This window comes from Miniopterus natalensis, chromosome 3 (assembly GCF_054644295.1).
Source record: "Miniopterus natalensis isolate mMinNat1 chromosome 3, mMinNat1.hap1, whole genome shotgun sequence".
Classification (NCBI taxonomy): Eukaryota; Metazoa; Chordata; class Mammalia; order Chiroptera; family Miniopteridae; genus Miniopterus; species Miniopterus natalensis.
Window position 1 is genome coordinate 51,424,080 of NC_142083.1, and position 12,878 is coordinate 51,436,957.

At 41.5% G+C, this 12,878-nt stretch overlaps 1 protein-coding gene across 1 annotated transcript in view; it reads right to left on the reverse strand.

Moving 5' to 3' along the window:
- The window catches only part of PCSK1 (proprotein convertase subtilisin/kexin type 1), a 36,458-nt gene that overhangs the window by 12,973 nt on the left and 10,607 nt on the right, over positions 1–12,878 (reverse strand). Inside the window, exons 5-9 of the mRNA XM_016216151.2 lie at positions 12,772–12,848; positions 7,355–7,443; positions 4,605–4,777; positions 3,394–3,606; positions 605–705 (exon numbers count right to left, since the gene is read on the reverse strand). Coding sequence (XP_016071637.2) covers positions 605–705; positions 3,394–3,606; positions 4,605–4,777; positions 7,355–7,443; positions 12,772–12,848 — 653 coding nt within the window. The remainder of the gene's footprint in view (positions 1–604; positions 706–3,393; positions 3,607–4,604; positions 4,778–7,354; positions 7,444–12,771; positions 12,849–12,878) is intronic.

Consider the following 12,878-nt stretch of genomic DNA (forward strand, 5'->3'; position numbering starts at 1 on the left):
TATCCTGAGGAAATTATCGGAGATGACAACCAATATTTATGGACAAGGGTGTTGAAGCATGATTAGGTAACTTTAATAAAATCTGCATTTATATAATAGAATACTACAAAAAGATAAAAATCCTGTTTTTAATTCTCATGTCCTCTGACATGTTATATCAGCTCAAAGACTGGGCTTATATAATATGAAAAAAGGATATTTTATAAACTTGTCATCCCTAATACTACCCACAAGAAATTATCTGTACAAAGTCTTTCCTGGTGGGAATAAACAGAAGTGAGAAGGTCTTGCAGCTGAGTGGGAGGAGAATTGGGAGGAAAGCACAAGTTTTTGAAGGTCAAGGAACATTGATTTAGACGAGAAAGTGCTCATACCGTAATATTATAGAGTGGACTTTTTAAAAATCACAAAGTAATATGTATATTAAGATCCCAGTTTTGTAAGATATGTGTATACTAAATCTACTTTGAGATGTTAACAGGAAGAGGTTTATTTTTATTATTTTTTCTAGTTTTCTGCTGTAGACAGGTATTCAGAAAACAGTGTTATTACAAAGAAGGAGAAGCAGCTTAGTAATGGTGATTAGAAGCTTTCTGGGCCTTACTTTGCTTCCAGGGCCAGAGCGAAGATGCCAGCAGCCAGGGGTGCAGAAGCCGAGGTGCCTGTGTGGGTCTCTGTGCAGTCATTGTGCAAGTCAGCACTCGTCTGGGTGGCATCAGGAAAGAAAGAAACACGGGAGAACATGTGAGGAGTGTGATTCTGTCCCTGGGGCTAACCATACCAAGGGCCGCATCTGCTATGATCAGGATCAGGAAACTCAGCTGATTTGAGTCCCTGCTTCCGCCTCTGAACCACAGACGGATGCTTGCCATCTGCTGATATTTTAGTTCACTTTCCTCTACATGAAACTTATCTATAATTCTGGCATCAGGATGCCTTTTCTGGGGATGAAGTGCTCCCACTATGAATATTTTCTCCTCTGAGATTCCCAAACGAAATGCTGTCTGTAAAAAAGGGACTGTTTCAAAATCACTGTGAATCATGCTGGCCCATTAATCATCAGGTCCATTGTGCTTGGTCTGGCATATTTAGAAATTCTGCCTCATGCAAAATTCCCTCTTGCCTTCAGATTGACATTTGACTGTCTTTTCAGTACAAGAATATAAAGCCATTCTGATTCTGGCTACTTGAACTACTTGTACAAAATTTCTCTAGTGTGTAGTTTGCACTCACTGTTGTAATTTGATGCCCATGAGTTAGTGTCCACATTTGCACACTGAGGAAAGTAGCAAGTTTTTCAAGTAGCAAGTGTACTAGACTTAGATCTGGGCCCGAATTCTAAAACTACTATTCAGTAGATGTGTCCCAAGGGCAAGTCACTTGGTTTTCCCATCTGTAAAATGAGGCTGACATGAGATCCTGTCTGTGAAAGCATTTTTATACAATATTGAATGTAAAGAATTACCCAGGCTAATTTTAACTTAATTGAAGAGGTTGCCAAGATGAAGGGAAGAAATAAAAAAGACTCCCAATCCATCTGCCTTAAGGACCATAGTACTACTGGTCGAGCGAGTAGTTGGGTCAAAGGATTACTAACAAGACACCCACCCAGACTCCTGCACTGTGGTTTTTAGCTAGAGATTTCAATGTGTGGGAGGGAGGTGTAAAAAAATAATTTGTTCTATTATCACCTCCCTTGGCTTCCCACTTGGAGTGGCTGAATTTCTCAAGTTTTGGTGGCTCTGCTCCTCAGAGGGTTGCGGAAGCAAGGTTGCCCTTTTTACCTGTTGACGCAAGTGAGCCCCCAGAGATGACTGTGCTGGGGAAGAGGTTTGCGTAAGGCAGACTGTGTTATTGCCATGGTCTCAAATAGAACTCACCATCTGTCTCTCCTATGACTGATTTACCTAAGAAGGGATCTTTACAAAGATGGACATTCTTCCTCCTATTTCAGAGCAAAGCAGCTCAGATGAGAGACAGTCTATGAAATGGTGACTGAAATGCAGTAACAGGCTGTTTTCTCAACAGCAACTCTGGATACGCACAGGGACAACAGCCAGGAGCTCTGAACACAAGAGGAAAACATGTCTGATATGCTCCTTTCAAAGGCTACAAAAGATGCCCACCATAGAGCATCCCTGGGTAGCCCTGGTCAGTGTGGCTCAGTTGGGCATTGTCCTGTACACCAAAAGGTTGTGGGTTTCATTTCTGGTCACCGCACATGCCTGGATTGTGAGCTCAATCCCTGGCAGGGGGCATGCGAGAGGCAGTCCATCCATGTTTCACTCTTACATCGACGTTTCTTTCTCTCTCTCCCTTCTTCTTTCTCTAAAAAATCAATTTAAAAATATTTTAAAAATAGGAAAAATCCCTGGGTAGACTATCACTATTATTTGTACATTTGAGGATATGGACCTGAGAGGGAGGACAGTGCTTTCAAGTTGAGACCACAGTTTTACTGTCTAAATTAGAGTAGGTTACCAGAAGCAGACAGAGTTCCAGAATAGTGATCCTGTATGAAGGTAGTAATTCTGACAATTTTGGTGAGATGTTATTAGTATGCATTTTAAAACATTTCAAGGTCTAATAATTATGGGGTTCACCCACAATCTAATCTAAATGACCTGTTATTTCATTGAGATTAGAATATATATACTTTAACTAGTTGGTTCTTTCTGTGTCAGAAGTCAAATTTGGGCCTTTAAATTTTTAAATTAAAAGTGCCTCTCTGTTCTCAAAGCCCCCAAATAGCCCTTCCTCATTGTGCCCTTGAAGGGAAATCCAATAATTGTCCTTGGCAGTCTGACTCATGGAAGTGAAGGCACAGCCAAGCGTGGGCTGGAGATGCTCTCTGAGCATATACCCCTCCTGAGCTGCTTATTCGGATGCTGACAAGTTCACCTCAGGGGAAATTTAGACTGTTATTTTCCTGCGAGTTGTTTGTTCTTAGGAGACATAGCTGGTGTATGCTCAGTATTTTTATCATCTGCTAAAGGGCAAGTCAGACCATATCTCTGCTATTAAAGGATCGACAAGTACAGGGTGATAAAGCCCCTACAACCCTGAAATCTCCTTTAAGGCTGTTTTCAGGGAGGCATCGCACAAGCCGAATAGACATTTGGAGTCTCAGCCTTATATATGACAGGTTTCTGGCTTCTCAGGGCTGAGTTTAAAAATGACCCAGAGGCAATATCGTTTTGGCAGAAGCATCATTAACCCTGAGTGACAACTTCCCAATATATGCCAGCCTTTCAAGTGAGTAGAGGATGAGTCTTCCCAACTGAGACATCAAGCTTAACAAGTCAGTTTTATCAAAGGTACTGACCAAAGGATTCTTCTGAATGTAAGCATGCTCTTCTACCTAAGCAGAGAGAGTAAGACAAAAGCACGTACGATTCGCTGGTCAGTGTAATCCCCGCTGCTGTATGCAGTGGCCAGGGTGGAGGAGCACTTCTCAGCGTACCAGGGGGATAGGCCCTGCTGTGAGGCACTGCTGATGGAGATGGTGTAGATGCTGTCTGTGTACCCATCGCAGTCACAGTTATCTCCCTGACGCCCCCCATTCCCGGAGGCCCAGACGAAGATGGAGCCCTTTCCTTGTCTCCCCTAAAAGAAAAAATAGAATATATCACATCTATTATAGCCTATTGGGGTCACTGTCACACCCCAATTAAATCCCCAACAAATACATGCATGAAGTTCTCAGAGACAACTATTTGTGGTCTGTTTCAACTCCAAGTCCTCCAGCATCAATGTTGGAAATGTCATGAGACTTCCTATTATTAAGCCACTGGGTTCTGGCTCTGCCAGTCCTTTCTCCAAGCCCTCTCTGGGATGGGGCTGAGTTGGTGCTTTTCTTTCTTTTATTTACTATGCAGATTCATAATCTGGCCTTTAACATTTGCTCATATTTTTCACCCTTCCTTTGCTTATGTCACTACGTTTGAATCTTTGAAATTCCTCTCTTTCTGCTTGAATCTTCTAGTTGACTGATAGAATAACAAAATCCGGCATTATTCAGATCTGCTTTGCAGCTGCATTGAAAGGGACTTTTCCAGTGAATGGAACTCGTCAAGGCTACTCTTTCTATGATTTTTCAATTTATGCTCTCCAGAGTTTCTACTTTTATTTCATTCTGTGCAGTACAGGCCTTAGAATCCTGGCAAGAATGCAATAAACCCAAGGGACAGAGCAGTACAGCCAAGGCACACGTGCTCACCAGGCACGGGCCGAGCGGGAGGTAGCTCTGCTATATTTAAGGATGCATTTTCAGAGCATTTCAAAGAAGTCTGGTAGTAGTTTATCTAGTGTAAACATTCAAAAGCAGCAGGAAAATGAGAAAGGACATAATCCAGAGTATTTTTTAAGTATATGTTTTAATAGTAATGAATCTGTTGAATGTCAGACCCAAATGGGGAAAAAATCTCTCAACGCTTAACTTTCATCCTTCTGAAGAATAATTTGGCTCTTGAAATACATTTCAAATCATGAGCAACTATAATAAGTTCACAACCATTTCTTTCCATATAAGCTGAATGTTTTTCCTTTCTTCACATATCCACAGTCAGGTTTCATTTCACGTGCATCTACGTTAAGCATCTCACCTGTTTAACACCATATTCAAACGCCTTCTGGGCTAGTCGACCAGGCCCCTCCACAGTTTTCCCATCATCGTTAGGGCCCCAGCTCGCACTATAAATATCCACATGTCCAGGATTGAATCCGATTGAACTGGCTTCAATAGCGTCAGTTACGATGCCATCCAACATTCTTATGCCTGAACAGCAAAACAGACAATACATTGATGTCAGCGTGTACATGTAGAATGGCACAATGCTCTTAATATTTATTTTTTAAAAGGACTATCAAAAGAGTCAAAAACAGGGTAAGCACTGGATGTTCCAAATGCCCATGACCTGCTATTAACAGCACAAAAGAAACATACAAGTGACTACCTCCATAAACTTTCTTCTCTGCTCTTTAGAGATAACTATGCACTATGCAGTAGCCATGGTTGCTATGGATTACAAAAATGTCCCCCCTCCCTCCACTACCCCAATAACCAGAAAAAGCTGCTCCAAAGTAGCTTTTAGAGACACCAAACAGTCTTCCCTCGGCATACCTGTTCATGACTATACCACGAACGGCTGTGATCCAACCTGTGCCATACAAATGAATGTACGGGAAACGGTGCAGCTTGAAAAGGTGTACCCACAATAGAAAATGAACAAATAGGAAAAGAACTCTTGTTTCTAAGCACTGATTAAAAATAACCCAGAGGCCATTCTTTTATGTGTTTGCTAAGAAACATTTTCAAGGAACATGCTTCCTTTTCTTCTAAATAATCTCAAGGATGAAATCATTGCCATGGATTTTGCTCCTGAGGGAGAATCATTTTTCATCAGGAGAAGGCAGACACAGTAGCTCTTTGTGCTTTCCAACAGGCTGTCACCCACCATCAGACGCATGTACTCAAGTGCCAGGAAGGCAAAAGCAATTTAGACAGATACAGGCAGCTACCTGGTTATTCTGGGCTTTAGGCTGATGATGCAATGGAGCACACAACCTCAGATTTTCACACTATTATTTACAATGGAACATAGGCAAAAAAACATATGTAATTGACATGATTAGTGGAAGTCTTGTTTATTTTGTTTAAAAAGGCATTTGGAGGTGGGGGCAATCCCAGTTCTTCTTGTGATTTTGAGGCAGATCACTTAACCTCTCTGTGCCTCAGTTTCTTAAACTATAAAATGGGGATAATAACAGCTCACATGCATCGAGGATGTACAATATGCAGCTACCATTTTTTAGGCCTTAAACTTATGAACTCATCTATCTTACCACAACCATCTGAGGTAGGTCCTGTAATTCTCCCCATTTTAGAGGTGAAGAGACTGAGGCAGAAATGGACAGTGACTTGCCCAAGGCCACACAGATTTGAAATTGGAAAGCCAGGACTTGAATCCCAGAAATCTGGTACCCAAATATATCCTGTTAACTTCCAGGATACACTGTCTATAATGTGTTGCAGGATAATTGATATACATACAGTAGATTCTTAAAGATGAAAATTATTATATAAAAATGCACTTGGGGGCTAGACTATCAAAGGGTGGAGTAATGGAAAAAAAACAGTATTATATAAAAATGCACTTGGGGGCTAGACTATCAAAGGGTGGAATAATGGAAAAAAAAAAAAACAGTAGACTTGGAATGAAAAGTCTTATGCTTTAGTTCTACAGTCACAAACTATTATCTTGAGAATCTTGTTTCTGATTCCTCCTCTATAAAATAAATGGATCAGATGATTCTATCATAAACTATAGCTACTTATTTCATTATGACTTAAAAAGGGAATTCTTTTTCTAGGTGATTACATAATTTGTACTTCTTCTTTCACTTCTGTTAAATTAACATGGCACTTTGAAGATGCTAGTATCACAGTAATTAGTGTGCTGTATTAGTGAGAGAGGCATTATATATGCCAGGATGGATATTTATTTGATTTCTAAAAAGGAAGAGTCTCTGTGAGCCCTTGCAGGTCCAGACTCCACCACCCTTTTCCACAGGAACTGGATGAACAGGTTCTCTTGTCTTCCCACTGGTTTCCACCAACTGAGGACAGCAGCAGGAGGTTGGGGGGTGAGGAGAGAGCGAGGTACTCATTCCCCTGAAGTAGCTCCATGGTTGTACTCAAGGCTACAGCTCCTGTCCAGTGATTCTCTCCTATGGCCACAGCTTTCTCTCTCTAGTTTCCACTGACTCCTTCCACTTGCTCCTTTAGGCCTAAAGGTGGTAACATCTGCCTACATTTGTCAGGCCTTGTTGGTTTCCCTTTAACTCTTGTAAACAGTTCCTTTACTTAATGGCCCTGATGGAAGTTACCATGTGTTTTCTCATAAAGACACTGGCTGAAACAACCAGAGATTCTAAATTCTTGCTATTGAAGATAAGCTTTGGCTTCTTAATATAACAAGTACGGATTCTTTTTATTCTTAAAATCTTTGCTATGAAATAAAGTACAAAATTGAAAGGCAGGGAAATTCTTTGTCTAAATTTATCTCCTCCTTCTGTTCCCTGAGCAAGCACGCAATAAGAAACCCTTCTAAATCAGAACACAGAGGACATTATATTTGGTTTGAAAGCTAGTCAACACTTCCAGCCTCCAGCCCCCTACCCCCATATGTGTGGCATATATTCAGCTCTCATTTTCTAGGAATCCAGGTCTATTGATTTATTTGCAAATCACACTCAAGTCCTACAGCAAATTTTGCATGGAGTCCATGTCTCCCTCAGGTGATGCAAGACTCTAATTACAAGCGCAAACTACAGGAACAGCCCTCTGCTTTACCTCCAACTTTGGAATTATATGCAACTCCGACCCCACACTTGCGGTTATTTGCTTGCATGGCAATTTCTCCTGCACATCTCGTGCCGTGCCTGAGGATTAAAAAATGGGCATTAAAACCATGAATGAGGACAAACATTTGTTCTGCACATGAATCCATGGTACAGGGACATATTGGCTTTTTGTCTGCCTTTTCTCTGGTTTCTTCCTATCAGCATTAGATGAAGTATTGGTATCATATGAAGGGTATGGGTACAGGAGCCAGAGTATATGAGCTCAGGTTCTAGCTTCTGCCACTAACTAGTAGTGTGACCCTGGGTAAGTATCCTCAAAGGGTTGTGAGATCACGATGCTGTGTACAGAGTACTTAGAATAGTGGTTGGCATATAGTAAGAACCCAGTAAATATTAGCTGTGGATACTATTATGAGCAACTCTGACACTTTCAGAAATTGTTTCCAAATAAATGGCTTCTGCTCCATACTTTCTGGGAGTGAAGTGGCTTCTCACTTTCCCCCTTAGGGACTTCCTTGGATTAGGTTATCCAGCCCTAGTAGGACAGCATTCCCTCTCAAAACATACTTCTCTCCTCTAACGATACACCATACATAAAACATCTGAGGGTTTTCTGGTACCAAGAGGAGTTTGAGATTTTGAGAAGACACTACAGGCTAATTGGGAAATCACGGTGCTTCTGCAACGTTGGTTGGGACAAGAGGACTGAAAAAGATTGGGTTTGCAATCAGGCAAAAGGGTAATAAATGATTTCAGAGTATTTGGAGGAAAAAAATCCATCTCTGCAACAGGCCAAAACCCATCATTAAAGCATCCATTCTGAAATTCTGGGGATAATAATTGTCTTTTCCCACCACTACCAGACCTCAGGAGGGCCTGTAAATCAAGAGAATGTTAGTATAAGTGTGTTTATTTTATGACTGTATTCTATTATGCAAGTACTTGGGAGAATTGTGAAGGCTGTTGGTGCCTTGGAGGAGCTGTTGACCAGATATGCTGACATAGAGGAAAAGAGAAGAAGGGTTAGTTGGCACTGACAGTCCTTCAGCCAGAACCTATCACCCTAGACATCTATTTATTTAGCCTGGTAAGGAATGTAAAAATGTAAAATTAACTGGGTCATTCAAAATAATTCTATTTCATTTACCTCTTTTTCCTAAAGTACCAAAGATGATTTTCCACTAAATGATATTCCTGCTTCTTCCAAATATTGGCTAGGATTCCTGAGTCAGAACAATGAAATTATCTTTAATTCAAGGTCTTTCCTAGTGCAGCGGACATTCTTTTTCATCTTCTAGAATTTTCCCTTTTGGGGAAATGGCCCTCCCTCACTCTTTGTGATTCTCTCTTTTATGGGGCTCCTTCTCCCAGGCAGCTTTCAAGGATTAATGCAGATTCTGCGGAAGAGATTTATAATCTTTCTCCAGAGTCTTCAGCTTTAGGTTCCATCAGAGCCATGTGGATCTTGTTGCCAGCCAAGATTCTGTTGAGACTGAAGCTGAGTTAGGCAAGCAGCACTAGGAGGTGGAGACAGAGTGTTTGGTGTCTTGGTGGCGTATTACTTGAGCTCCTGGATCTTTTAGTGCCTGAAGCTAGACCATCCCTTGGCAAAATTGTTTTTTAATCCCCATATTACTTAATCTTTGAGTTAGGATTCTCTCACTTGCAACTGAAACTATCCTGACCACCACACCCATTTCCTAAGAAATGTGTTCACACTGAATATGTAGAAGGCACTTTCTTTGATGAATTGGTCCTCTTTGCTTTTCTAGAAGGAGAAATTCAGTTGCCATCCTCCAGGAAATGTACTCCCAAAAGTCACCACATTTACATAATATGGGAGACAGGGCCCAGGATAGCAAAACCTCTAGCCTGAGCCAACAGGATCAACCTGTTGGGAAACATCCCTGGCACTGTACCTCTGTCCTAAAAATGATGCAATGTGACATGACCTATTATCTCTCCTCACTGAGGACTATTTTCTTGAAAAGTGCAATAGGATCAGCTATAAATAGGGGGCTGGTGTTTTTTCCTTCTCTTATCCTCAGTTCCCACCTCCATACCTTGAGAAAGAAGGAAGATTTTATCAAAGTGGTTCTACATCATTCTTTTTAGGCCTGTAGCTTTTTTTCTTTCCTTAAATCAGGCTCTGAGATAAAATAACCTTCTATTGTCTTAGAACAATGGTAGCAACTGGAGTTTAAACAAATTGACTTTTAGAAAATTATTCCACAAGAAGTTTAAAGACTACTATTATACTGGTTAAAATATCCTTGTCACATATGTTATTTAACTAGAAAAATAATCTGTAATTGGTATTGAAATACTGAATACGGATTCATGCCAGCTTAACAGTAAGAGTTACCTGCACTTTTAAGATTTTATTATTTAGTGATTCCTCATTTGATTTGCAGAGGGAAATTCAAAGGAAGCTTCTATTAATCTCATTTACATAGTAATAAAGGACAGAAGCAACACTGGCAGTTTGGAGCCATAATGCCCTGGAATTGGGAGATAATAGGTCTCTAACTGTTAGAAGGCCAAGATAACATGGGGCCATTCATTTTCCAAATGTGAGGGACTTATTTCTGACAACCTGCTTGAAGGATAATTCTATTTTTTATAATACCTTTTGATAAATGATGAGGATGCTACCTTTTTGGTTGACAGTCAAGAGGACTCTGAGAGATAGTTGCTTATTGTGTAATTTTGAAATAGCAGATTCTGAATTGGCTTAGAAAACTGACTTGTCTCTGCTATCCCCTATCTCATGATAGTATTTTTGTCATGCTGAGTTCTCACTGAAAAGAGGTCTACCTTAGTTGTTAACTGAGAAGCCTCGATGATCATCATCATCATCATCATAGCAAACACTTAACTTTTTTTATGTATCAGGCACTATCCAAGCCAATTATACATATAAACTCATTTAATCCCCTCTTCATAACCCAATAAAGTAGGTACTGTTATTATCCCTTTTTAATAGATGATAAACTGAGGCCCAAAGAAGTTAAATAATTTACTCAAGGTCTCTTAACTACTAGGTGGCAGATCTGATATTTGATCTAAATCTAGCTACAAAGTTTGTACTTAACTGTTTGGCTACTCCACACTAACTGTACTGTATGGAAGATCCATGGCAGGCTGTGCTCTGAGCTCAGAGTTTTCAGGCACAGAATAAGTACAGTTATACTCATGGGCTACTTCCTTAGGGGCCTTTGGAGCTCTGTGAGTTGGAAGAATCATATTACAAATACTACATTTATTATAAATACTGTGATGTGAGAGTTCCCCTTTTGGGGAAAAGACAGAGGGACATCTGAGTCCCTTTTCTCATGAGTAGAGAGACTCTAGAGAATATAATTTCACCAAGTGTTACGCAGCCATCACCCATGTTGGTCCTGGGGCCAGATCCAGGGTACACTGCCTAGGAAGGAGGCTTTCCCCTCTAGTTAACAGCTTCCTCTGCTGCACCCATGTGGCTGCCAGCCTATTTCCTCTTACTCTTGACCAAGCAGGTGAGGTGAGAGTTGTCATGTTTACTAAATTCCAAGAAGGGTGCTCTTTCTTCTAAGCACGTAAGCCATTTCCTTAGGATGTTCCTGCCAGGCGGGAAGGAGCAGATGTCTTGTCACTCACTTTAGGAGGCAAAATAAAACAGAGAGGAAGAGAAGTGATGTCCTCATGTCACTGTCTACTGGAAATAAGCAAAGCCGTGATGACCAGCCAGGCTAACACCACAAGGTTGTGCTTCAAAAGAGTAGATGTTCCTCCTGGTCCTGCATGGCCCTGACTCAGAATATGGCTGAACACTTATCTGGGGAGCATGCTGTAAGTTCCTGAGGCATCCCACTTACCACCAAGGGCATCCATCACAGTTCCTGGTATATTGTTACTGGAATGTCTAACCACTAGTGAGTGTTTGCAGTTAACCCCTTTAAGAAGTAAGTCCCAGCCTGGCTGGGTGTGGCTCAGCGGTTGAGCATCCACCCAGGATCCAGGCGATCGGGGTTCGATTCTGGGCCAGGGCACATGCCCAGGTTGCCGGCTCGATCCCCAGTTAGGGGCGTGCAGAAGGCAGCTGATCAATGACTCTCTCATCATTGATGTTTCTATCTCTCTCTCCCTCTCCTTTCCTCTCTCTGAAATAAATTTAAAAAAGGTAAATCCCAGAAGAAGGTAGTGGTGCTGAAAGAAGCAGTGTCCTAGGACCCTCCCCAAGCCTCCTCTTCCTCCCAAGGAAGAAATACACACCCAGAAGTTGAAGCCAAGTCCATGAGCCCCACCCCCCCTTCCTGAGTTTTGTTGGCCCTCTGGAGGCCCACATGGGAATTCCGAGAGAGAAAGGAGAAGGGAGAAGGAAAGTAAGAGAGAAGGAGAGAAGGAGAGAGAACTTGATTGACCTGAGTTGGGTAACAGCCCAAGAGAGAGAAAGCCGTACAAAGAGGAGAGGGAAGCCCTTCACGAGGCATCCACACAGCTTTTTGTGGCTTGCTCTTTCCATTCCCACCCCTAGCAGCAAGCCCCAACTTTGCCTTGGCTTTGGTCTGCTTTGGTGTAAGTCTCTTCTGGGTAGAGCAAATGAAGAAAGCATGACTGTCTCCTTGAAGTCTATGAGATATATCATTATGCTCAAAGATGGGTTCGCACATGGACACAGACACTTGAAGCCAAGTGCCTAGAGGGTGAAGTTTCTTTGGGGTTATGAAAGAAGGCTAAACTTTCTCTTGCCTTTGGGTCTTTATTTGGCTTCTTGTTTTGGCAGGTCTGGCTCTTGGCCTCCCTCATCACCACCCTGTGGCTGCTACAGAGAGTTAATTTAGGAGTCAAAAGATATCCTCTCTTCCCCCGCTGTAGCTTAGAATATCCAGCAGGAGCTCTGGAACAGGTTGCTAACTTAACCAATGCCCCAGAGACTGTGTTGAATTTGAGGACCGGGCGCTGAGGTACTTTTCTCTTGTTTGGTGTCTGACCATGCATTTCTGAAGGAACTGCTAAGCATGGTTGTGGCCACCACAGGAAGTTGTGGGGATTTGTTATCTTGGGCATCTATATTTCTTTTCATGACTAACATCAAGCACGTTGTTAATAGCAGAAGACAAATAGAGGAATAGGGGGGTGGGGTCGGTGGGGCTGAAGGTTATTACTCTTTATGTCCCAAGCATTGTTTCTAAAGCTATAACTATTCAGTAACATTTGAGGGGAATGTTTTATAATATAAGAAGAAAGTTTAATTGAAATATAGTTCTATAAGCCAAAAGGAATATAAAAAGAGAACTCTGGGTTTCTGTTTTAAAAGCAGCAACATATTGTGGCATGGATGGTGTACATGAACATTTCTGAGAGCTCAAATAATATAAAAACATTTTAAAGTGCTACCCCCACCCACAATCCACATTTACTCACTTGTTCTCATTTGTGGGATCATATCGGGGAAATGGATCATGGTCATTATCATTAAAATCATAGCTAGCCTCTGGATCCTGAAAAGACAACAAAAATAACACAGTAGC